This window comes from Larimichthys crocea, chromosome VII (genome assembly GCF_000972845.2).
Source record: "Larimichthys crocea isolate SSNF chromosome VII, L_crocea_2.0, whole genome shotgun sequence".
NCBI lineage: Eukaryota > Metazoa > Chordata > Actinopteri > Sciaenidae > Larimichthys > Larimichthys crocea.
The window spans coordinates 11083903-11110459 of NC_040017.1; the positions used below are offsets into that span (position 1 = coordinate 11083903).

The 26557-nt window shown below is 40.5% G+C and overlaps 1 protein-coding gene across 1 annotated transcript in view; it reads left to right on the plus strand.

Annotated features, from left to right (window-relative positions):
* The window catches only part of dscamb (Down syndrome cell adhesion molecule b), a 114708-nt gene that overhangs the window by 68138 nt on the left and 20013 nt on the right, over positions 1-26557 (plus strand). Inside the window, exons 4-15 of the mRNA XM_027280698.1 lie at positions 4052-4198; positions 4911-5189; positions 6266-6541; positions 8313-8609; positions 9655-9927; positions 11894-12172; positions 12436-12555; positions 15237-15416; positions 25028-25224; positions 25632-25728; positions 26040-26168; positions 26306-26473. Of these exons, the coding sequence (XP_027136499.1) occupies positions 4052-4198; positions 4911-5189; positions 6266-6541; positions 8313-8609; positions 9655-9927; positions 11894-12172; positions 12436-12555; positions 15237-15416; positions 25028-25224; positions 25632-25728; positions 26040-26168; positions 26306-26473 (2442 nt within the window). The remainder of the gene's footprint in view (positions 1-4051; positions 4199-4910; positions 5190-6265; positions 6542-8312; positions 8610-9654; positions 9928-11893; positions 12173-12435; positions 12556-15236; positions 15417-25027; positions 25225-25631; positions 25729-26039; positions 26169-26305; positions 26474-26557) is intronic.

Below are 26557 nucleotides of genomic sequence, written 5' to 3' on the forward strand. Positions count from 1 at the left end.
TGTCTGTGAACTTTTAGTCTTAATATTTCTATAGTTTACATTTTTTTAAACCCTTTTCTACCATCACCACACACTCTGCTGGCCCCAGATGCAAAAATAAAATGACAACTGTAATGTATTCAAGAAATATAAACCACTTGCAACCAAGATTTGGCTACATATGTTGATTTTGCATGCGCGATTGGAATAAACACATTGGCACTTTACAACTAATTCACTCCTGTTACTGAGTTGCAGATTGTCAGCTAAGATCAGACCAGCTCGGCTCTCATTTAAATCGACTTCAGAGCATCTGTTGGCACTGAGGGTGCTGTGACACTAGCTCATCTGTACGTCGAGGCTTATTTAGCTTGCTGAGAGTGAGAGCCCGCTGTTCGTATTAGATCCTGTCTCTGGCAAAGTGGGGATGATTAGATAAAGTGTGTCTGGTGGAGTGGAGCACTTTTTCACTTTACAGTAGCGGTGCCTGTGAATGAATGAAGGGAAGGGCTGAACTCTGTGACAATAACACAGTAATCTCTGTTCAGAGGATTTTTTAATGCATCTGGGACCTGAGGCCTCAATTAGTGTCTTAATTAATCCTTAACAGTTTATATGCTACACTGTACTACACCACCAGTTTATAATTCTTACAATGAAGTGTTAAATAAAAGATATTTTGCTTAGTTTCTGACTTGGCACTGTGGACAGGAATTACTCCTAAATGCTGATGCAGGGAGCGAGTTAAAGTCAAAGCAGTGGAATTAAAGTGAGCGGGACGTGGTGAAGAAATACAATAAAATACAATTCAATACAATAGCTCTCATTTTGAATCCCCACCCTACTGTAGCGTCCCCTCTGCTTGCACTTCACTCTGTCATAACACAATAACTGGGCTCTGACGTCTTAAAAGGCATTGCAGGAGCATAGAGGTGCTTGAAGAGAAAATTGCAGCAGCACACAGCGGCTGGAGTGAAATACCATTTTGTCTCACTCAAGATGGATTCCACAGTGAGATTTCAGAGGACCAGTACAGAATCAAAATGGAGAAGCCTGAAGGGAGGAGACAAAAAAAAGGGAAAGAGGCAGAGTGTGTGTGTGTGTGTGTGTGTGTGTGTGTGTGTGTGTGTGTGTGTGTGTGTGTAGAGTGGACAGCTTTGGAGGAGATGTCTGAATTTTGTTTTTGCTGCTGCTTGGTAATATATAGTTTTCAGGGTTTTCACTATTTTCAGAAATAGTGTTATATATTGGTAAAATATCAGAATAGTTGTTCTTGCTTTTTGGGGGGGCACAGATCAATTAAAAAAATTAATTTATTATTTACAGCAAAAAAGAAACATTAATGAATACTACTAAAATGCGAAACAATAAAAAAAAAATAATAATAAATTGATCTCTTGCGCTGTTGTGGAACCAAATGTACTTAAAAAGCAAAGGCAATCATCATAAACAGTAATGCCTTTTTTTTCTGCATCTGGCCTCTTCAACCCCTGAGAAGATTTCCTCCCATTCCTGTCTCACATACTGGCATGCATGCATGGCTGCCGGCATCTTCACACACACACACACACACACACACACACACACACACACACACACACCTATACACACACACACACATACACAGTCACACCCTCACCCCTCTCTTTATAGATTCCACTTGCTGGTTGCCCATCTAACAGCCCTGTATGTAAACCAGTGAAACCCCTTCAGGACATCAGATCCATGGAATCTGTTGTCGGTTCTATCTAGGTCACTGCTTACAATAGCTGTGCAATATATTTTTTTTCTTTTCCCGCCTCTACCCCCCTCCTGTTTGCTTAACCCCACAAGGTCGTTTTTTCCTTTGCGTGTATGAAACATCAGTAAATGTAATCATATTAAGCATGCTTTGCTTGTTTCTTACTTATTAGTCTCAAGTGGAATATTAAAAGATGTAGTGGGTTTGATGTTAACATTATTGTGGAGTCAAATGTTTGAAGAAAATTACATTTACGATATTTCTCATTAATATTTGTTCAGCTAATTGGTTTGGACTGTGCCATTATTCAAACAATTATGTCTGGTAACTCAACACACAACATGAAATATAAGAGAAACACTGCAATTAAAATGTGACATACAATTGTTTTGTTGTTTTTTTTTTTTTTTGCTCTCATCTATAGGGGAAGATGTTACGTGACCTTAGGGAGGTGGCATCTAATTTGTTAACCCACGCAGAAAAGAGAAATCCCTGCACCTGCTTGTGCATGCATTTTTTATAGGAACCTAAAATGTCTATTTAAAAAAACACTTTGACTAAAAGCACAATAAATAATAAAACTGCACCAGTATTTAGTAAATAAGCTTCATTATGTGAAAATCTTCATATTTCCTAATTTTCTATTCTATTCTTACATCCTGACAGACTTTTCCTTTCTTTTATCAGAAAAAAAAAACATCATCCATGTTAACTCTCTGTTTTAGAGAAAAATCACAGGAAAACCCACGGCTCCCCTTGTTCAACTGAAAACGAATTATCCACTGCTAATCTGTTTTAGCTGGCTCCCACACAGCTCCACTTCGTTCTACTTTTGTATAAATCGCTGATATGACTGCCTTCAGACACGGGGTGCAATCAAAATCAAATATGCAGAGAACATTTCTGCTAATCTAAGCAGTCGAGATTTCTCAAACTGTAACCTTAATCAGAGTCACCTAAGACTAGGTTTCTCATTTTCTTCTTTGTGCAGGTATATGCACACACTCCTAATAGTTAGATGTACAGGTATATTGTTAGACCTTCAGAACCGGCCATTTGTTGCCATTCATTTGTGCACATTATTGAAAAACAACTTCCACAGACATGAATTGCCCAAGCTTGATAATCCATCACAGTGAGGACAAAGCCTTAATTTGTTTTTGTCTAAGTTTCCCTGTTAATCGTTATTTCATAGTGCCAAGTTTTTGTATTAATGTGCACATTATGTTACGCTCTGCTTACTGTCAATCAAATGACATGCACACAGGAAGAAACAGAAACCTCCTTCAGGAAATAATCCTTCATGAAACCTGTCAACGGACAAACTATACTGTCACATCCAAGTCTTCTTGTGTATTATGTCTTATATTCCGTATTTTGTAAATATTTACACACAATATGAAGGTAGAGATGTAGATGTAGGCTTCCTCAAACTGTAATGTGCACCGCACTATTTTCTTTAACCCTGTTATGTCACTATACAATATTTTTCTTCTCGAACCCGTCAACAACATTACCTGTAGCTGTTGCGGGGCTGTTTCTCCTCGGGCCTTAAAGGCTTCTTAAGCTGCCTCTGTCTTACCATGCCCACCACTGTGCAGTGAAGACAATCTCCTGTAAATTGCTTTTTCGATCAGTTTTGACATCAATCTGCTCCCATGGGAATGTGGGCATTCATGTGATGGCAGAGAGGAAGGTTTCTTTCCTTATGGATGTTGACAACCCCACTCAGCCTGGTTTGATCTGCAGAATTAACATAATATTACCGTACATACTGAACGGGCTGTGACAGCCAAAGAGGGATTGGCTTTCTATACGAGACATTGGCGCCACTGAGGTTACTGCAGCAGCAGAAGTCAAACACAAGACAATAAAAGCTGTTAGAGGTCAATGATTAGATATGCAGATCTGATTTCATGAACCCAGTTCGGGGATTTTTTTAAATTTATAGGTACATTTTGTATTCCTTTACCTGGGTTAGAAAATAATTTGCGGCATTAGTTCAAATACTTGTGATGTGTAGAAGTTCAAGTGTCACCACACCAAACATCTTGTAGTTATTGTTTATTTACATGAGATAAATGACTTCTTTTTCGCTCTCTTATCTAATGGAGAAATAAAGAAGAGCTTCTAAAGGTTTTCTGTGCTGTGAGAATCAAGCTTTGACAAATTTGCACTCTACAAACACCCTCTGGAGAAAGAAATGCTTCAGTTGTGGCAGAGTGAATAAATTCTTTATACCGTAAAAGTTGTTTTGATTCTGCATAACAACCACACAACTGCCGCCTTTCATGTTTCTCCACTCAGCTCTTTTTTAAAATCTTTTTCCAGGACAAAGATATCTCATCACATCCACGGGAGCCTTGTACATTCTGGACGTCCTGCCTGAGGATGGGCTGAATAACTATCGCTGCACCACGCGGCACCGGTACACCGGTGAGACTCGTCAGAGCAACAGCGCACGTCTCATTGTGTCAGGTCAGTACTGCATTCAAACTGGAATTTAATTGCAAAGACCATACATTTTACAGAGTTTGCAATATATACTGACACAGATGGGGGAAAAAAAACAACAGGACAAAAATACGTGTAGATATTGTACTGGATACTTAGCATAGAGAATGCCATATATCATCCTTGCATGTACTTACACCTTTAACTTGGATTTGGCATTTTAAAACTGCAGACAGCAAAAAATTATATCCACTATAAAAATGTTATCCCCTATGAATTATGAGTCTGCCTCAGAAGTTTTGATTGATTTGCAGGATTGTATAGCAAGCCCAATGAATGGTATGTCTGTCCAATCCTGTCATGGAGACCAATCCACTCTAAGGCCAACTATGAATTATGTAGCCCTTCTTCATGCCTGTCAGTAACAAGTAAATGTTGCAATGTTGGCTGTACTGTAGTGTCAGTTTTGTTGTATATTGTAGTTTGATAAATGAGGGTCATTTAACATGATTTGCATTTAGCATGTAGATGGATAAATGGATAGATAGATTCTGGTTGACAATAAAATCCCTCCAGAAATTTTTAGGAACATACCGTTTCTCTCTCTCCTCCCTACGTAACAAAATATACAGTACATAGAACTGAATCTTGACCCCAAGAATCAATATTGGATTATACTGTCAAGTGCCTGGCAACGCTCACCACTAATTAACACTAAATTCTCTGCTCCTTCCAGACCCCACCAATGCTGAGCCAGGCATCTTGGATGGCTTTGACCACCGAGAGGTGATGATTAATCATCGGGTGGAGCTGCCCTGTAAAGCCGCAGGCTACCCAATGCCCAAATACCGCTGGCTGAAGGACAACAGCCCTTTGGAGCCTGACAGTCGCTTCCGCCAGACCATCACAGGCTTGTTGATAGAGAGCACGCAGCCCAGTGACTCCGGGACGTACGTTTGTGAAGTGTGGAACAGTTATGGCAATGCTGAGGTCATGGGGCGTCTGTATGTCAAACGTAAGTGTTTTATTAAAAGGAGCAATGCAGCTTCTGTAATCTGTGTATTGCTATTGTCAGTTGTAACTGTATAAACCATCCCTGAAGCAATTAGTCAATGAATTGATTAGTTAATCACAAAACTAATTGAGAATAGCTTTGATTATTAGTTATTCAGTTTGGTCATTTATCAACATCTGCTGGACTGTGAGGATTCTCTTTATAACTTAATAATTAAAAATAGAAAATACTGGGTTTTGGATTGTTGGGTGGACAAAACAAGCAATTTGAACACGCCAACTTGTGAAGGCCATTTGTCATTGTCTGTCTCACTTGTGACTAAAACGATTAATTAATTAATTAATTTGATAATTTTAACTGGAAAAAAATAACGTTGTTAGTTGCAGCCCTAATATAAACCATTAAGATGTGAGTGGATGCAAAATGGTTCAAATAAAAAATTCAACTGTATACTACATACTTTAAAAATGTAATTACCTCAAATCCAAGGTGATGTGTTCAAATTGCTTTTTTGTCCACCCAACAATCCAAAAGCTCAATTATATATCATCCATCCATTTTCTGTAATGACTTATTCTCTTCAGGGTCATGGTAGGGCTGAAGCCTATCCCAGCTGATTTTGGCCAAAAGGCGGACAATTCGCCAGCTCATCACAGGACACATAGAGACAAACAACCATTCGCACTCACACTCACACCTACAGGCAATTTAGAGTCACCAATTAACATATTAAGTATGTTCATGTCCTTGGACTGTGGGAGGAAGCTGGAGTACCCGGAGAGAACCTACACCGACACGGGGAGAACATGCAAACTCATTATATATCAATTAGATATTAAATTTCACTTCATAACACAGTAAGAAAACCAAGATGGGACCAGTGGGTTTTTGATTTTTTTCATTTATAATTGGAATGGCTTCCAACAAATTTTCTGTCATTCAGCTACTTGATTAATTGACTAATTGTTTCAGCTCAGTTAATAGTGATAGTTATTGCAATCGTTTGTGTCTTACTGTCATTAAAGGAATGTCTGAATACTCTTTTTAAATGACTCAATTTCTCTTTGTGTGCTTAGAGCCCTTGAAGGCAGTGGTCAGCCCTCGGAAGGTGAAAGGCAGCGTGGGTAGCAAGGTGTCTCTGTCTTGTAGCGTAAGCGGCTCTGACGAGTATGAGCTTTCCTGGTACCGCAACGGGGAGATCATCTACCCCGGCAACAACGTTCGTTTCACTGGGCTCAACCGGGAGAACCTCATCATGGAGGGAATGTCGAAAAGTGACGGCGGAGCTTACCAGTGCTTTGCCAGGAAGGGCAAGATGTCGGCACAGGACTTTGTGCAAGTCATCCTCGAAGGTAAAGTGTGTGCATGTGATTTGTAGGGTGGAGCACGCATACAAATGCTGACCAACAGCCACAGTGTAGCAGCTGTCTTATGCATAATCAGTGAGTTAGCAGAAACAGATTCAGGCCTCGGAGATCAATACAGGGTTTATGTGTTAATGGCATCCTGCTGTGACTCTCTGCTATAGGCTGCCATTGGTATGATCATTCCAGACTTCACAAACACGTACAGACACACTCACACACACTTGAATCCAATAGCTTACCTTGGCAGCGTTGCTCAGGCAACTGTCTCCTGTGGCCAGGGAGCAGTAAAAAGAAGATATTGATCATCTATAATCATGTGGAACAGATCTAGATTATCAGAAAGCAGCAGCACGCAGACATAGACATTTCAAAAGCCTACTGCTCTCAGTGTCTGGGAGGAAAACTCCTGCATCACTGTTCATAATGAAAGGCACTCAAATCTTCATGATTTCATGATTTTTCTTTTCCTTTTGCTGCGTTATTATTATCGCACACAAAAATGTTTTTTTATGACCAAAAATTACCCCTGACAGCAAATAACTCTCTCAAACACTCTCAAACCCAGACACTGCTGGCAAATAGATGTTTTAACTAACTAGCTTTGTGATCTGATCACTGATCTTGCTCTCATAAACATGTTTAAAATCTCTTTTAGTCCTCATGGCCTAAGTATACACTGTACATACATTATACAATTAGCACAACAGAGTGCAGTAATATATACAAGCAGCTCTTTTGGAGGAAGATTAAAGTCCATGTAAATTCTGAGATTTCTTTCAAAATACATTAAATATGTTGGAAAATAGGGACTGAAAACTTTCACCAGTTTTCAGTCCAGGATTTTGTGGGCGGTCCTAAAGGGTGGCTCGATGACACACTAAGGCCACCCTGAGCATACCCCCCTAGCAGAGAGATGGAGATGAATTCATCTCGCTCAGTGTTTCAAAGTTAGTCATGTCATTTTTCTGAACTCAACTGACACGTTTCAGTCACTTCAAAATTGCTGCTTGACTGCTCCCACAATTCAAAATTGCTGCTTGACTGCTCCCACAAGTGGGCGTGGCTTCAGTCACAGTCCTGGAGCTGAGAGTACTGATCATTTTAGAAACTTATATATATTTTTTACCATTCAAATTTGGCTGGGCAGTTAATAACACTTTCTCTGACAAACTCAGAACACATTTATTCTTACTTTGCACAGACTTTAATAGAAAACAAGAAACTGCTAGAAATGGCTCCACTTGTGTAAAAGTGTATAACGTCTTTGAGCTGAAACAAGTTGTTGCTAGGTCAAAAAAAACAAAACAATCCACATGGTGTTGTATTGTGAAATTGAAATCATTTCATTGTTTACCCAGACAACTTTGTAGTTTTAATAATAGATGGGAAATCCTCTGCTGTCATCTTGCAGAGATGACACCACCCCTTATCATTTTCGGCGTGGGAATTATTTTGGGTCCAGCTTTTCTCACTATGCTCGCCCACCCAAGCAACAATTAGTAAATCTGTTCACACATCCTTAACTGCCAATGTTAGCAGACTTTACAGTCATATTAATAACAAAGTCTCAGTCTTAGTTAGTTTTGATAATTCTGCCATTGTACACTGCTGTCAACTGGTTGGTCGATGGTCAGCCAGGTGTACTGCAGGACAGTGTGCTACCTGGCTAAATTTAAGACATTGCTATGTTGATGACATATAACATCTCTTAACCATTCCTCTCCCCTACTCTGTTCCACCTCATTCCCCACCACAGATGGTACTCCAAAGATCCTGTCCTCCTTCAGCGAGAAGGTGGTAAACCCGAACGAGCCCGTCTTCCTGGTCTGCAACGTCAAAGGCACGCCCCCACCCCGGTGCACCTGGTCGCTGGACGACGACCCCGTCATCAAGGACAGCCACCACCACTTGGGCCACTACGAGACTCACGAGGGCCATGTGGTCAGTCAGCTCAACGTCACACACACCCAGGTGCAGGACGGCGGGGTGTACCGGTGCACGTGCAGCAACTCGGCGGGGGTCGTGTACCACCAGGCTCGAATAAACGTAAGAGGTGCTTGTCAAATCAGCTCCTCCAAGAACAACAATACACATACCTGTCTGTCTCTCTGTATGTCTGTCTCTATATGTCTGTCTGTCCAGCTGGCTGTTTGGCATTTGCAGTACATGAGCTCTGGATGTTGTTGGGCCTGAATTTTTTTTTTTTTTAAGGATTTTCTTTGTTTCTTTGTGTTTTGTTCTTTTCAAGTTTGTTTTTTCTTCTTTCTTTGCTTAGTTTTTCCTTATCATATTTACATTTCCTTTTAGGTTGTTCTCCACTGATTGATTTCTTTGTTCTTTTTTCTGTGTTATTTCATTTTCCTCTGCTCTCTCTGCTAATTTTTAATATTGTAGCCTCGTCTTTTTCTCTCCAAATTATTACTGTGCTTTTCCTACATGCCTGTATTTTTAGGTCAAATGAATTATCCTGGTTTGCTGCACATAAGCGTATCTGGATATTGGGTTCCAAAGTGGGCTGGTTTGTAAATAGCCAGAAGAAAAATTTCTTCTGTTTGCATGAATAAATTTATCTGTGGTTTGCTTGTGTAAATGTGTGAGTGTTCATGTGTGTCTGTCTCTGCGTGTATTTACTCAAGCAGCCAATTCAGCTCTTCACGATAAGATGCTAAAGCGATTACTCTGTTTCCATTTTATGAGACACAGAATGTATTACTGTTATGTGGGTGAGCAGCAAGAGGAGAGTTATAAGTATTAGTAGTACAGTATTATTTTAAATGATCTGTTTTTTCAGATGGTTAGTGCACTTTAATCTGCTTGTTATTTCACTGCCTCCCACTTAAGATAAGCCTAAGATCCCGTGTTAATACAAACAACAGCTCCTTTGCATATCTAATTATTTTGGTGGCAGGTTCCATATGTGAAGCTGTGTAACTAGCAGTTAACCTTGCCTTTTTAAAATATATTTGGAAAGTCTGAGTTTTATTTAGAAAAACACCAAAAAGAAAGTAAACTTCACTCCTCCTGTGATTTGATGTCAATCCCCCTCCTCATTGAATGTCTTTATAGAGGGCTCTTTCTCCTTCTCTGTCCCTCTTTAGGCCGCGCCAGTATTCGCCCTATGAAAAACATCACAGCAATAGCTGGACGGGATGCTTTTGTTCACTGTCGTGTGATTGGCTACCCTTACTACTCCATAAAGTGGTACAAAAACTCTGCGCTGCTACCGTTTAACCACCGACAGCGGGCATTTGAGAACAACGGCACGCTGAAGCTGACCAACGTGCAGCAGGTGGATGCCGGCGAGTATAACTGCAAGGTGATGGTCCAACCCAACAAGATGGACTCCCAGAGTGTCCATGTTCGTGTGAGAGGTTAGTCCCGTTGAGTTGGTAAGTCTTGTTGTGAAGACGAAATTTTCGTTGAGCTAAATATGCTGCACAACTTTGAGAAACTATTGTTGTTCATTTAAATCCAATCGCATCTCAATCATTAACTGTTTGAAACCTTGTAGGATATGTCAACAAATTATGCAACTGGACAAACTATGTATGTTTATATATATTTTTTTAGATTACTAATAATATATTAAGCAAGACATTATCTCCTGTTTTTTTATCATCACAAAAGAGATAAATGACAAAATCAAATGTGCTCTCATATCGTCCTGTTGAATATAAGGCGACACCTTATACAGCCTGTTAGCTTAGTATAGACCGGAAACAGGGTAGCACATAATGTCATTAGTGAATATTTTATATTTCATTTGTTTATATCTGTAAAAACTTGTGTGTTAAGTGTAAAAATCACAGTTTGTGGGTTTTATAGACGGTTGTGTGTGGGACTATTTCTTGCCTAGGCGCAGTGACTTTATGGACCTTGGAGTCCCTGGAGATAATGTGCCTGGTCAAGAAATAGTTGTATAAAACAACCACTTGTATTTTTAATGAATGAAACAAACAATACACGATGTGTTAATTACTGATACTGGCAGTATCTTTTTCCCCTTGTTTCTAGTCACTATGCTAAGCTAAGCTAAACAAGACAGTGGCATTCATCCTCTCATCTAACTTTTGGCAAGAAAATGAATAAATGTATTCTCCAACATGTTGAATTAGTCTTTGTGTGACAGGTTGTGACAGTTTATGTCACAATTTTGATTTTAACGTTCTACCTCTAAATGGTTTCATGCCAGAGTCGTTTATATTTTATGTGTAATAAAGTTGAATTTAGGTTTAAATTGGAAATGGAAAGCACACTCTGAGGTGCTTCTGTTTTCTGCCCCCTGCCTACATGTGCCCCCTGCCTTTAAATTAATCTACCTGATATTCCTCCGTACATCAAGTATCTAATAAATGAAGACACTATGAGTGACTGATTTTCACTGAGATCTTACAACTGTAATAGATAATACTAAAAAGGGCTTCCCCATTATGCCTCATTTCCTTCCCTCCATACAGTATGTTGGGTTGTTGTCACTATATTACACTTTCTAATGGAGCGAGGGAAACAGAGGGGGAGAGGGAGAGCGAGAACTAAAGAGAGAGTGATGATATAAAGCAACACTTCCCAGTGGTGCTGTAGTGAGCAAGTGCATTTGTTAATTTACTCTGCTCGTGCTTAAAATGCGGAAGTGTCTTTTGGGATCCCTGGAGTCCATTATCTCCACTTTGTTGTGAATTAAATAAGGTGCTAAAGTGCTGCTTATTTCAGTGTTATTTGAACTCACTGGACACTCAAACACAGATGACTTGTGTGATGGCTGGAGATTTCCTGGAGAATAGAAACACAGGCAATTTGAATAGATCTTATTGTGTAACCGTGTTGTTATATTAAGCAGCTAGATTGACTTTGAGCATTTGTTTTTATATAAGCTATTCATGTAAACAGGTTGTTAGATTGAGGATAAAATAGCAGATTGAAGTAGAAGCCATGCTGTAAGTATGCAGGTTAGATACAGACGTAGATGATTATTGATGGACAAAGAGAAAATGTTCTGGTTCACTTAGATGTCTTTTTCCATCAACCTGAATGAGTCACCTCCAAGGTATCTTTTTGTTCTGTTTCTGTGCGCTCTTGTAGCTTCTCGTGCTGAAATGACAAAATGTTCCAGTCTGAGAATGATGGGGAATTATTGCAGAATGCTTTGCTATTCAGGTCTTTTATGTTTCTTCGGTGACCTCTTTAAAGCGAGATAGTTAGAAGATTGTAGGATTACTCTGAGAAAAGGACATGGTACCTGCCACAGAATCCAGGGAATTAAGATGTTCTCAGAAACTCATAGCTGAAATCACATTTGATCTTTGTGTCTTTTTCTCTCTTTCTCCCCCGTGTCTGCAGTGCCTCCTTACATTCAGCCCTTTGAGTTCCAGCGTTTCACCATCGGCCAACGTGTCTTCATCCCTTGCGTGGTCATGTCAGGTGATCGGCCGCTTGACATCACCTGGCAGAAAGATGGACGGCCAATCCCTGCCAGCCTGGGTGTGACTGTGGACAACATCGACTTCACCAGCTCACTGCGTATCTCCAACCTGACGCCTGACCACAACGGCAACTACACATGCATCGCCCGCAATGAGGCTGCTGCCGTGGAGCACCAGAGTCAGCTCATTGTGAGAGGTGAGAAAGCACAAAGGAACAGATTATATATCTAATGGCACCTAGTGGACTACTATAATCTGTAGCATGTGTGCAGGTTTTCATTTTAAGCAATCCCTGCAGTACCAAACTTCACTTATTAGTTCCTCCTGCCTAGCTGAAGATAAAACCGACTTGTATAATGTTTGACTGTTATGAAAACCTGCACCTACACAGGCTACAATATAATAAAGACACCAAAAAATGTAATGTATCATTGTCAACTGTCACTTGTGTATGTGCAGTTCCTCCTCAGTTTGTGGTTCAGCCTGAGGATCAAGATGGGATCTATGGGAAAACTGTGACTCTGAACTGCTCAGCTGAAGGCTACCCACCACCCACCATTGTATGGGAACACTCCAAAGGTACATTAAGCTCAGCGCACATTACCCGCTGCAAGTGAACCTGCCAGCTGCAAGAAAAACAAATCACACTTTTGAATTCAAACTCACAGAATAACAAACTTTAGTCTCACGTAACGATGCAAAGTGCCTGTAAAACAATCAAACATGGATGTCTCATGTCAACTAAAATCAGTCAGTCATGGTAATTAAACCCAGATTGAATGGATGTGTGTTATAATCTATGTTTAAACCTTTTGTTGTCCTGAGTGAATCATTCCTATCTCTATTTTCCATCGCGTATCACATTATAGTTTCAGCATAAACAGTTAATTGCATTGTGGTTGTTTAATTTTGAGTTTTGATGATGTTTATGGTCTATTTTGAAGACATCCTTACTATATATCTTAAAAAGGAAATCCATAATCATTTGAAAAGGATATTTTTGATATAATATCAAGCAAAATAAGGAATGAGAAATATATATAACAACAGTACTGTTTTGTGTGCAAGCTCGGCTGCATTTTGGTCACAGGTTGTGTTTCTTAAAGCAACTGCACATGAACGCACAGCCGGTTCATGTGTGTATGTCTGTGAGTGCCCAGACATGCACAAAAAACACACAGCCATCTGCACTGTAAACATGGGCTGGGGGCTTGCAGGATTTCCACCTGCATCATTAGAGACTCATCAGAGAGAGAGAGGAACAGACAAAAACAGACAGACAGATACATCCAGAGCAGAGCATTAGCAGACAGGCAGGCAGCAGGAAGGCAGGGAGGGAGGCAGCAGGTGAGTTCAGCCACTTGAGCAGGGCAGATGAAGAGGGGCCCCAGGTGTTTGCTCCATCATCCATATAACCAGGGATGAAAGCTTCACCAACAGAAGGACAACAACCAATGAGGAGTGGTGCGTCTGTGCAGTGTGTGTGTGTGTGTGTGTGTGTTAGGCCCCACGATCAAAGGAATGAAAGATCTGTTTTTCACCCTTTGATTGGAATTGTGTGTGCGGGCGTGCATGCGTGTGTGTGGATGTGAGGCAAACAGGCCTTATGCCTGATTAGCGATGTCCGACCAGTCCTGATCAGTACGGAGAGATCAGGCTGAGCAGTGTGTGTGTGTCTACTCAATCGTAGCATTAAAAACAAGCTTTACACATCCAGAGGGAAGCTGGCCAGGCTGTACATGGGTCTTTGTCACATATTTTTACCTCAGGTTTTCACATCTTTCCTCTTACTCTGTCACATGCTGTTGCACAGGTTATCAGTCCGAACAAAAAGACAATGAAAATCACCTCCCTCAGAAAAAAAAATGTATCCAGGGTAGGTGGCTTGGAAAGCTGTCGTCTAATTTGTTGTAAGCCAGAGTGCAGTTTGTCCAGAGAATGGCTGTCTGCCATGCTTTTACTGCAACAGAAGTAGCTGAGAGCCAGATGAGTGTCTCTGGGAGATATGGAACAGTAAGTAAAGGTCAACTGCTATTAACATAACGACTAGCACCATTTGGATATGCAAAATCCATAATTCAAGGAAGAACACATCTCCCTCCCTCTCTCTCAGAGCCAGGGGAGCAGGAACAAAGTCACCACTTGACCCCTTTGCTAGCCACGGCCACTTGACTGCATTTTAATTAAAAAGCAAAAACCCACAGCTCACTAAATAGCCTAATCTCTACACGCTAACTTTAACACGAACTAATGCAACGTCTGGCTCAGTTCACACACGTGTTTAATACTGCATGAGCAAGGTGGAATACAGTGCTTTCATCACTATAGGAGCAGAGCGCTCTAAAACCTTATAATTCAGCATCAGTGACATACAGATTTAAGGCTGCCATTGCAGAATGAGATACTGTATTGTTTGACAATAGAACAAGAGCGATTATATCGTTTTCTATAAATAAATAAAAAAAGATAGGTATTAATTACAATGCAGGCAGCAGGCCAGAATATGTCAAAGATGCCAAGTCCAATTATTTCAACGATGCTTCAGTGATGGATATCAAATGTCAGCCGTATTGGACTGCTGAGAATTGGGAAAAGACGTGTGCAAAGCATTACTATTAAAGCAGACAAATCCACGCCTTAAGGATCAGTCTGTCCTGACTTAGATTACGTCAAAATGTCCATTTATGTAGTTGTTATGACGTTTTCTACGGGGTCTATTAGCACACACAGGAATAAATATTCAGAGCTACAATTAACATTTTTGTATCTCGCTGGCTTGTTGAAGGCCAGCGGCAGTGCAAAGCCTCTCTGCTCCCCTTCTGTTGTGCCTGTTGTTCCTCTGCACCAATCTGCTGTCTTGTTAAACATGAACATTTTGTCTGCTGTGATTGCATCACACAAGCAGCTCGGCCTGCTTCACTGTGCTCAGCAGCTGTTTGGCGGTTTAAGGATTTAGGCCTGGTGTTAAGAAACATGTTTACAATCCTCCCTAAGTCTGACAGGCTTTTGTCATCAAATCTGTAAACACAGACACATGGTCAAATGAATGCATGTACACACACACACACATGCACAGTGAAGGTCAGCTTACTGTTAAGTACCATATTTGCATCCTACATCTTTTTTCTATTGAAAATTACAGATCAATATATAGACGTGTGTACATTTATTCGCTCTTTGAGCTATTTGAGGAGTTTAATATTGTACATTTACAGTGTTTCTACTCTTGTCTTTGTCTTTTCTCATCCTACTCGTACCAGGCGCGGGGGTCCCTCAGTTTCAGCCCATCCCACTGAACAGCGGCTCTCGTGTCCAGCTGCTGAGCAATGGCTCCTTGCTGATCAAACACGTGCTGGAGGATGACAGCGGCTTCTACCTGTGTAAGGTCAGCAACGACGTGGGAGCTGATGTCAGCAAGTCCATGTACCTCACCGTCAAAAGTAAGAGTCTGGGCCTGATGCGCGATCAATAACAACTGATGGGCAGTGATCACTGTGTATTTTAATGTCTATGGGTTGGTGCGGCGACAAGAAGCCGTTAAAAAGGGGATTCCGAGCTGTGGGAATTTATAGGTAGGTCCTTTTAAAGCTGATCGGCCATTAGCTTTGTAAAAAAATCTGTCTGAGACGGATTCTGGTGGCTTAAATGGCTTGTGATGAGCTTCAACTAAATCAAAAACACTTTATAAGTGAATCAAATAATTGAAGTGTTCACTAGACATTTAGAACATCTGTCTAAAATAGTGCAGATGATGTCCATGCTCATAGTGACACTGAAGGAACAGGACTACAGAGCATATGTTCTTCTGTTTCTTCTACTGAGTTATTGTGTGGGTGCATATGTGTTCTCACTGCTTTCTCCAGTGGTCAACAATGTTCATGCCCCGACTACAGGTCTCCTGCATCCAAGGGGTGACACCTCATTTTCATGCCGCTTAGATGCGAGTGGGGCTTATTATCAAAATAGAGCACAAGGATTCCTGTTGATGGGCAGCCCTCTCTCTGTCTCATTCTCTTCATCTCTTCTTTTTTTGTCTCTCCTCGCCAGCCCAAAGTCTGATGTATAGGACACAAATATGAAAAACATGACTGCAGTCAGAAGGAACACACATTAAACACTGTGTTTTGAAGCCTGATGGTGTGGAAGTTGTAACTTACTGTGACCTGTGACCTCTCTGGAAAAATGGAAGTACTTTGTGTGGAACTCCTTATGAATAATCCTTCTGGATAAGTCAGTACTTGTTATCATTAATATCAGCTGGCATGTCGTGGATATTCGTGTGTCACTGTAATTAAGCCTCGCAGTGTACAAGAGCTGCCACTGTGTGAAGCTGTCAGTGCTTCAGCACCAGGCTCTGAGATACACATGCTCTCTGTGTTTTCATAGGTCAGTTTGCTGACTGTAGCACCCAGTTGCTATGCAGCAAGTTGACCTATGGCTGTACTAACCTTTTTTCTTCCATTTTCTACCGAGCAGAGAGAAAACACTGCGGCTGCAGCTACAGCAGACTCGACTCTCAGCAGCATATCCAACTCCAAAGACTAAACATTGATTTTTAAGACATTCTTTATTTATTTTAGCTAAAGAAAACTGCAAGCAAACAAGGTCATGTGTCATACAAGGTGTTTTAGCTTATGTAACTGAAAAAATACATCTAATAAATTGGAACTGCATTTGTTCATGATGTACTCTATCTGCTGGACTCCATTATACCAATATGGGTACTTCAGAGTCAAAGAGAAGACTCGCCATAAACAGGTTAGAGTGAGATGATATAGATCAGTAATACAATCAGCAGTGTTGCTGCACTGAACTACAGCGCAGATTTTCTTGTTTTCTCTCCTCTCTGACCTTTTTGTTTTTGGTCCACGAGGTCTTTTGGTTTCTTTTTGAGGTCATCTTGTTGAAAATATGCAGCAAAAAGGATGTTTTTGCTGGGTGACTCCACACTAGTCATCCCTGTAAAACACTGAGATAGCTAGTATGTGCTGCTGTCTATGGTGTGGTATTGAGGAAGGAGGGGGGGGGCACTAGCAACAATGCACATGTGTCATGCAGGAGTTTATGAGCCCAATAAAGCCTCGTGGTGTGGCCTACTTTCTGCTGGTGTGTGTACGTACATTTCACACACACGTAAAGAAGATGAGATGGATTTTCAAGTGTATTTTCCTCACTCTGCTCCAATGCCTTGACACAAATCACACTGCCCCACCCCTGCTGAGAACCTCTCTACCATTGGACGTGCGTGCACGCGCGTGTGTGTGTGTGTTTGTGTGTGTATGTGTGTGTATGTGTGTGTAGTGTGTGAGTCTGTTTGGAGGAGAGGAACAACAAAAAAACTACAGTATATGGGACATACTCGAAAGAGAACGGATTTATTTATATATATTTTCGTTTGTGTGCATCTTGAGGGTGGTTGAGAAGTAAACTTAGATTGCATGCATGGTTCCAGTTTCACAAGTCTTTGTAGTCAGTTGTATCATCTTCCATGGTAGAAGAGAGAGAGAAAGAGCGAGAGGGAGAGAAAGGGTTGACCCACCGAACACACTCCACTGTTGCTCAAGGCTTCGGTTTCATGCTGTACTCGACTCTATCAAAGGGAATTTTGACAGCTTCAGTGTTAAATAATGTAGGCTTACTTCTTATAACTAGTAGTTTCATTAACATTAAACATAAAACGCAATAGTAACATTATTTACAGCTTTTATTAATATCAAAGACATGTTCTTCTCCTTCAGATGAATTCACATTTATTTCTAGTAATTTCATGAAAATTAATTAGAAGTGGTCTTTAAAATTACATTTATTTTCTTACCGCAAAGCAGAACTGTAGCTCATTTTTTGCCAGTTAATTGTTCCCCTGTGTGTTATAAACAAACAGGCTGCATACACTATATACACTGTTGCCCATAAAGTTGGAATAATTTTATTTTCAGACACATTCCTCTTTTTATTCCCAGTTATACACATCAGGTTAATTGTGGTTTAATTTTCACTGTGATATGTTTGGAAGAGATTGATCAAGAAAGTGAAATGTACACTTTATCTTTCAAGAATAAATCACATTGTCACAATCATTTCATGAGAAGATAACAAAACTATATATTTTATTCCAACTTTATAGGCAACAGTGTATGATTACTGCTGACTGTCTCTTATCTTATTAACATTTCTTTTTGCTATGCAACTATTGAACAATTCTGACACACTAATGAATGGACAGCAGACAGATCCAACTCACAACTGAAACAATGACAAGCCTCATGCACATTTTTAATTAATACTGCAGCCAGCATCATGCTAACAATGCCTTCATGACATCACCAATACATGTCATCAGCAGCAGCTTTAAAAAAATAGATCAACACATGTGAGTACTATTCTCTTTTTACACTCCATGCACTTCTAAATGAAATTTCTCAGTTGCAGTGTCATTGAAAGCCTTTAAGTCATTTGTGATTCAGTTAGCATTGATGTGACATCTTCACAGCTAGAATAACTAATATTACAAGAAACTCAAAGTTCTCTGGGCCTATGAGAACACTCTCTGCTGTCCTTCCTCTGCTGCCATTGGCTGCCCGGTCATTATATGCATGCTGGCTCAGCCACATGCTTGTCGCTCATCAACAGCTCACATTTCATGCCCTTTAAACCCCAAACTGTACTCGTACACTCATGATGCTTTCTGTAAAAGTGTACTTACTCGCATGACTGGTTTGAAGGGAGACCATTACTGCGCGTGTATTCATCAACACTATCATGTCCATTTCTCAATGTTTGTGTACAATTACACATTTCTTTTGATTTTTAGGCATACAGTATGATGATTATGATATATAGTGTTAGTACATTTAATTAGTGCATGTGTGTTTCCTGTCATGGCTGTTTCTATTTGTCTATCCACACATGGTGCATTGTGTTCATTTTGCTTGCAGGTGTGTGTGTGTGTGTGTGTGTCTGTGTGTGTTTGTGTGTGTGTGTTTGTGTGTGTGCATGCGTGCATTATGAGATGCTGGAACTCTTGAGTGCATTTCAGCCTCATTTAAATCCGTCAATACTTCAATTAGGAGCCGACGAAGGGGCTCAAGGGAAGAGCAGTCCGCGGGTTTCTCTGCTTTATTTGCACTCTCTGGCTGTCTTTGTTTCTTACATTTCCAGCAATGAGAAAAATATTGAAAAGATAAATAACAAATGATTTGTATCATTTTATGCCCTTGTTCATTCGCTGACAGCTGTGTGTGTCCTCTAAATGTCTAAATCACACCACATTACCAACAGTAAAATTTATTTACCATTTATAGATCATCTTTTAGCTTCATTGAATCCTAACCAAATAGTTTCAATCCCAGGTGGATATTAGAATAATAAATCATATGTTTTAATCATTATCCATCAGTTTGCGCTGTTCCTCCATGTTTTGCTATTCATCCCCTCTGACAAAAGAGCTCTGCTCTCTATAGTAGCAGAATTGGTGCTTTAGAGAACTAAAGATCTTTTTAATGTGTGAAATGTTACAGAGCAAGTCAGTTAAAAATATACACTAAATAATGTGTTCCTCAATGTAATTAACCTTGTCTTATTTTTATGTCCACGTTGTGAATTCAAGCAGCATTCAAGCATAACTCATCAGTGCTACAACTAATTATAATCGATTAGTCTGCCAATTGTTGTCCTCATTACTCCATTAATCACTGAGTCCATAAAATGCCAAAAAATATAAATACCCCTCACAATTTCGCAAGAGACCAAGGTGACTTCTTAAGATATCTTGCTTTATCATACATGACAAAGAAAAGCATAAAATACTCACAAGTGACCGTTTGCAAAAGTCCCCCTCTGAGTAGCAACTGTCCAATCATAGCTGAGCGGCCCTTTTTGGATTTCTGGATTTATCATCGTAAACTGCATTGTGTGCCATCAAGCACAAAACACATGACAAGCATAACAACATGTACGATGAATTGCCTATCAAATTAACTGATTACTTTTCTCTTCCTCGATTAATCAACTACTTGTTGTTGTTGCCACTTTCCATACAAACAATGTGCAAAGCCATGTTGTCCCCACAGTTCAGTGACAGAAAGAGAGACAAACATGATAAAGGATTTGTGGTCAAAGCATCAGAAAATCTTATCCCTCGAATACCTCCCTTACATCCAGCCTGCATCTTTTTGTCTCTGCCCCCCCACCTCCTTTCCCTCTACCCCCTCAGCTTTCTCTTTCTCCCTTGTCTCCCCTCTTCCCACTCACACTTTCTCCTCTACTCGCCCGTGTTTTATTACCAGGCCCCTGTAATATCGCTGGATATTAAAAAATATACATCAACCGAGCAATTATGGGCTATCAAAAAGAATAGGTTTAGCCCGGGGCCCTGCGAGTACTGCACGGTAGATGCATAGAGATGAGATGAGGAGGAAACGAATGAGTAGGCTCACCTCAGCTTGGGCCACTGAAGCACGACCAAGATCGGTGGAGATTGTAGAACATTTTAGATACTGCAATGTACATCGCATGGTAGCGATCCTGAATACATAAACATATAGCATATTTCATTCACATGCAGACACACATACTGTACAAGGTCACAGACAGATTGAAACATCTCCACATACATTCATGACTGCATACAGAGAAACGTACTGTACAGAGACAACCATGTGCTTATACATACAAACATAAATGACAAATATTCAAATACACATTTCATGTATACAGAGCTATGCGTGCTGTCATTGTTCACCTTTTCCCGAGCGCTTTCAATGAGCGAACACAAGTTTCATCGATATGAACTTGCACTGCCAGGTCCTCAGATTTAGACAGAGAAAATAGCCCCTGTTAAGGAGCAATAACATTTAGAGAAGGGGCTGAGAAGACTCCTTTAATAGGACTCACTTAAAATTCATAGTTGCTATGCAAAATAAATCAGCGATTTCCTGTGCGGGGGCAGTGGGAAAGGGGTTGATGGTGTGGGGAGCAAGGGAGAGGATGAGGCTGCGAGTGAATAAGAGATGAGGTTTAAACGTTGGCAGTCCCAAGTCTGACACATTCCATCATGTCGAGGGTGGGCAGGGGGTTGAGGGTGCACGTATGCACACAGAAGCACACAGGCCTCGTATAAGTGCATAAAAACACACATACTAATACACCCACTTTGGATTTTTGTTGGCCGTATCAAAGAAGGAAATGTACCCTGAGAAAAAAAGCAGAGAGAAACATGTTGAAGGCATGTTTGTTTGTGTATGCGCTCGTTAATTCTTTTTACTGTATAAATGAATTATTTAGTGCGCAGTTGCATGGCAAATATCATTATCAGATATTAACTTATGACATATATGCTGGTATTAATGTAAAGATTTTTCAGAGACATGTTTGAGGTAATTTAAAAACAGGGTTGCCAAAAAAATGTTTCTCCTACGGAGCACTTGCAAGTTATTTCCACTGACAGTAGAGCTGTTTTGGAGCTCAGAATACATGACTCTGGCTGCCGCTACCTGTATCCGCACCCACCTGTCAATCAAAGTGGTCACACTGTTAACTATGCATAACTTCAAGCCTTAATATAATTTAAATAGGTGAGTTAAAAAAAAAAAAAAAACACTCTCAGTACAGTTGTGATGAACGGGAAAATTAGCCTTAGAGACCAAAACTTTTTTTGTAGCAGTACATTATGTTGTGGTAGTTTATTTCTGAAGTTGGACATTTTAATATGGGGACTTATGAAGATTGATGTGTTCTGTAACCAGCCTCACTTCACAGCCACAGAGTTTGCCTCTTGGTTATTCCTAGCCATGCTAGAGATTTGTGGAACTAGAGATGACAGGGTTGCATTGTCTGTTGGTCAGTCGGTCAGTTCACATCTTTGGTGAAATATCTCAATAACTGGATTTTCCATGATCAATACCTGAAAAACTAGTGGCTAACACAATAAACCAAGATGGTGAACATGGTAAATACTATACCTTCTAACAAATAAATAGCATCAGAGAAATACTTTAATAATCCCAGGGGGAAATTATTGTTAGCATTGTCATTGTGATGATGTCAGCAAATAGACGTTAACGTCTTTAGTCTTATTTAAACTCTCAGACATTTATGTCATAATCTGACCTAAAAAATGATGTTCGGTCAGACTCTAATATAAAGGTCTGCACATACAATGCTAATACATTTATATAAAGTAATATATGATGGTTAAGCTGTAGAATAGATGAGGTTTAACAGATCAGGGCAATTTAAACACTGTCAGGCAAGTTGCATTTCACACCAGTACAGTACAATAAATTATTCATGATTAATTTAAGTTTAATTGACTTGTGATTGTCTAACCTTCCTGGCACTCCTGGTGCGAGCAAAACTGCACCAGACTGGCGCTGCCTGCATGAAGCCAAAACAAATGATTACAAAGTTATCTACAAACACTGTTTGACCCAGGGGAATACTGTGTGTGAGGATGCATGTGTGTATTTCTAGACAGCGTTTGTGTGTGTCCTGTTTGCATCGGTTTGTGAATGTGCATCGCTATGATTTTTTTATCTTGTCAGTGTGTCTACACTTGCATACTGTACAAGCATGCAAGGGCAGTATCTCTGTATTTGTCTTTGTTTGTGTATTTCCGAATGTGCATGGGTGTGCAGTGCATCTGTCGTTATTGGTGCGCGTCTGTATATGTTTGAATGCGCGTGTGTGTGTGTGTGTGTGTGTGTGTGTGTGTGTGTCTGTGTGAGACAACAGCACGGCCAGCGGACTTGTCTGCTGCGTATGAATAATCAAAGTGGTCTCTCTCATCATTAAATCATCGCTGTCCTGGTGGGAGCCTGAGGAGGGAGATGGAGTGAGAGAGCGAGGGAGAGGGAGAGGGATCATAGTTAGCGCTGCAGGGGAACATGCTCGCTCTCTCTCCTCCATCGTGTAGTGTGGCTGAGATGTGTCATGAGCAGCAAGTCTTTTCTGCTCTCTGTGCTCGCCCACTTAGCTCCCCCAGACACAGCTGCTCTCATGCACACACATTCATACATATGCATGCACGGTATAACACTCATACCCATGCACACAGACACATTATTCAGGAGTGTACAGACATTCACACACTGACTCAAACACACATATTGAATCTCTGCTCGGAAGAGAAGGCCTCCAACCTCTACTACACAAGTATCTGCCACATGTAGCTGCCACTGCTGTCCTTTCCAGTGACACAGTATTCACCAGAGCACATATTTACATATACTGGAAACGTTCTAATAAATGTTTGGTACTAAACATTAGCCTGACTAATGTAAATGAAGATGAGCTGTTTAATCACTTAGCAGATAATCAATAAATTGTTATGGATATGGGATTTAGTGGCATCTACCAGTGGATTGTATCCCCCTCCACTCACCCTTCTGTTCCTAGTGAGGCACTACGGTGGCCACGAAACATGCAAATAAGCATCTGTAGATATAAAAAAAAACTCTAATTCTAAGGTAACAAAACATATGATTCTTAATTTCAGGCGATTATACACAAATAAAAAGATGGTTGTGCATATTATATTCCATTTCTGCCATATATAATTTAAGACAAAGATTGTCAAACCCACTGTACACTACCTGCCCGGCAACAAACAACACAAAGTTAGTGACTAGCTGGTGTACAAAGTGGAGCATTGAGAAGCTACATCGTATCTCCCTCAGGAGCTGGTGGAAATCTAAAATGCAGTGAAGCTGGACACAAGCAGGACTCAGAATGAATCACAATGTTGCTCCGTAACTGCTAGATGTCTAAATAAGCAACTGTTTGTTAACATATTTGCCATATCAGCTTTATAGGGTGATAATACATCAGTGCTGTGTTTATAGCTTAATGCATCCAAGTGGTCAAAATGTCAATTCAAGTAGCTTTAAGTAATTTATTAAGCAAAATCATTATACATTGGGTATCTTTGGGTTTGCACAGTTGGTCAGATAATTGGGGTGGTCAAGATTAGTTGCTATGCAGGGGTTTTATTTTTCTGACCATCAGAAATGATTCAGTGTCTCTGTCATAGCCTGGTGCAATTTTTAGTCTGGTTGTTTAACACAGATAAGGAGTTCCGATGTTCTTTGTGTCAAATGTATCTGCCATCACACAGCTGGCAACAATCAGATCATTTGAATTGTTTTACCTGCTTTATAACATCCGTAATTATAATTCCCATGATGTCCACACTGATGGAGATGAACATATTCAGTCAGTCTGCTCAAACCGCAGTAGTTAATAAGGTGTATTCCAATTCAGGAGCTTCGCACTTAGGAGATCATTATACTGTGAATAGCTGCTGAAAGTCTCACTGAGTGTTTTAATCACAAAACGGCTTCATGCAAGTGGAGAGAAAAAGACAGAATGAAAGAAAGTGTGAGTACAGACTATGAGTAGTCTGTGTGAGAGACATTTACAACAGATACTCGTTCTGCTGAAGACACACACACACACACACACACACACAGGCTAGATGTGTTACTAATGAGCCTGGTGTGCGGTTACGGCGTAGAGCCAGACCGGCTCCACGCTCAGACCAATGGGAGTTCATTCAGGAGTCACCTCTTTCTTCTCCGTTCCTCCACCTCATCCTCAGAAAGCAGCGTGTTACCGTTCGCTGTCATTATCAAAGCAAGCGGTGGCTTACCTGAAGGGCTCAGTTTCTATCTCAAAGTATTGCGGGAGACAGGTAGACTCAAACATGAGTTCATGATGGTCCCTGGAGTGTTTAAATGGTTGTCATAATTGTCAGGGAAAAAGAGAAAAGGAGTTTTCTCACTATAAGACAAGAAACATAGAGAATGCATTAGTGATTGAATTTGATTTCTTGTGTTTTAACACTATGAACACCCTGAAAGCAATTATTTCCAAAGTGGTGCTTTGTACAAGGAGAGGTACTGTTAAATAAGGGATGTTTGATATTACTCTACGAACTTCTTCAACAGCAGGAAACAAAAACAAAGATCTGAATGTTTTAACTGAAATCTTATTTTCTTTCCATTTTCTTCCTCTTCATCCACTCTCCCCCCAAATTTCTTTCCCCTCCACCCAGTCCCAGCCATGATCACCTCCTATCCCAACACCACTCTGGCTACACAAGGCGAAGAGAAGAGGATGAGCTGCATTGCTCACGGGGAGAAACCCATCATGGTGCGATGGGAGAAAGAAGAACGCATCATCAACCCCGAGACCAGCCGATATGTGGTCACAGTGAAAGAGGTGGCGGACGAAGTCATCTCTACACTGGTGGTGAGTAACTGAGATACAAACATATTTAGAGGACAACCATGTTTTTATCTGATCAGCCAGATGGACAACAGGGAGGGAGGACGAGTATTGACAGTATCGCATATAAGCATTAACATCATTTTAAAATCTCCAAGTAGAGTATGAAATATTAAGGAGCTCCCTCTCAGTTCAATTTAATGGTTATTAGAACACAGCATGAATGAGTACATGTGTAAAGGAGGAATGTAAAATCATGGGGAATATGATTTAGTATTTAAGTATCCCACATGGGTGAGGATGAAGAGGGTTTGTCCCCATCTCTAGTAAAACCTCAGAATATAGAAGTTGAGTAATAATTTTAGTTTCCTGACAGAAAGTCCAACTGTCTACCAACCTGAACGCCCTGCATATGGTGTGTGTCTCTGTAGATTATGCCTACAGTTCGTGAGGACTCAGGTTTCTTCTCCTGTCATGCCATCAACTCCTTCGGTGAGGACCGAGGCATCATACAGCTGACAGTGCAAGGTAAGCTCCCCCTCGTCTCACACTCAGGGTAGGTGCTTTTTTTTTTTTCAGTGGCTCTGTTCAGAAGAAGACAAAATTCCCTCCAGGAGTAGTAAAATCTTCTATCATTTATTACTTAAATCATTCATTTATTAATGTAATTGCTGCACAGTGTGACTCCTGCTCTTTGCAGTCTTAACCATAATCTCGCATTGGGGAAATCACGGACAGAGTAAAACCGATTCATCTGTCTGGTCTGCCTACCATCCAGCTCTATTTATTATTTTTAAGTGTTACCACTCTAACGCTTGTGTGTTCACACTTTACCCCAGAACCACCCGACCCTCCAGAGGTGGAGATCCGGGAGGTTAAAGATCGGACTATAGCTCTGCGCTGGACCATGGGCTTTGACGGCAACAGCCCCATCACAGGATATGATATTGAGTGCAAGAACAAATCAGGTAGACGCAAGTTCAAGAAATAATCAAATCCTGTGATCGTGTAAATCAAAATGTGTGAATTGTCGCTGCTCCACAGAAAACAAGAACGACTTACTATCCATTGCTAACAGTTTATTACTCCGTTCTCTTTCTTCTAGCGTCATGGCTATCAGCACAGGTAACCAAAGATGTGTCACCGCAGCTCAACCAGGCCACTATTATTGACCTCCACCCTTCATCCACTTACAACATCCGCATGGTCGCCAAGAACATCATCGGCAATAGCAACCCTAGCAACGAGCTCACCATCACTACTGATGAAGCAGGTAAATGAACTTCTTATCATACTGAGTCCTGTGGAAACATTTTACCTACTTTGTATAAAGTTTATGGTAAATTAAACAATAGCA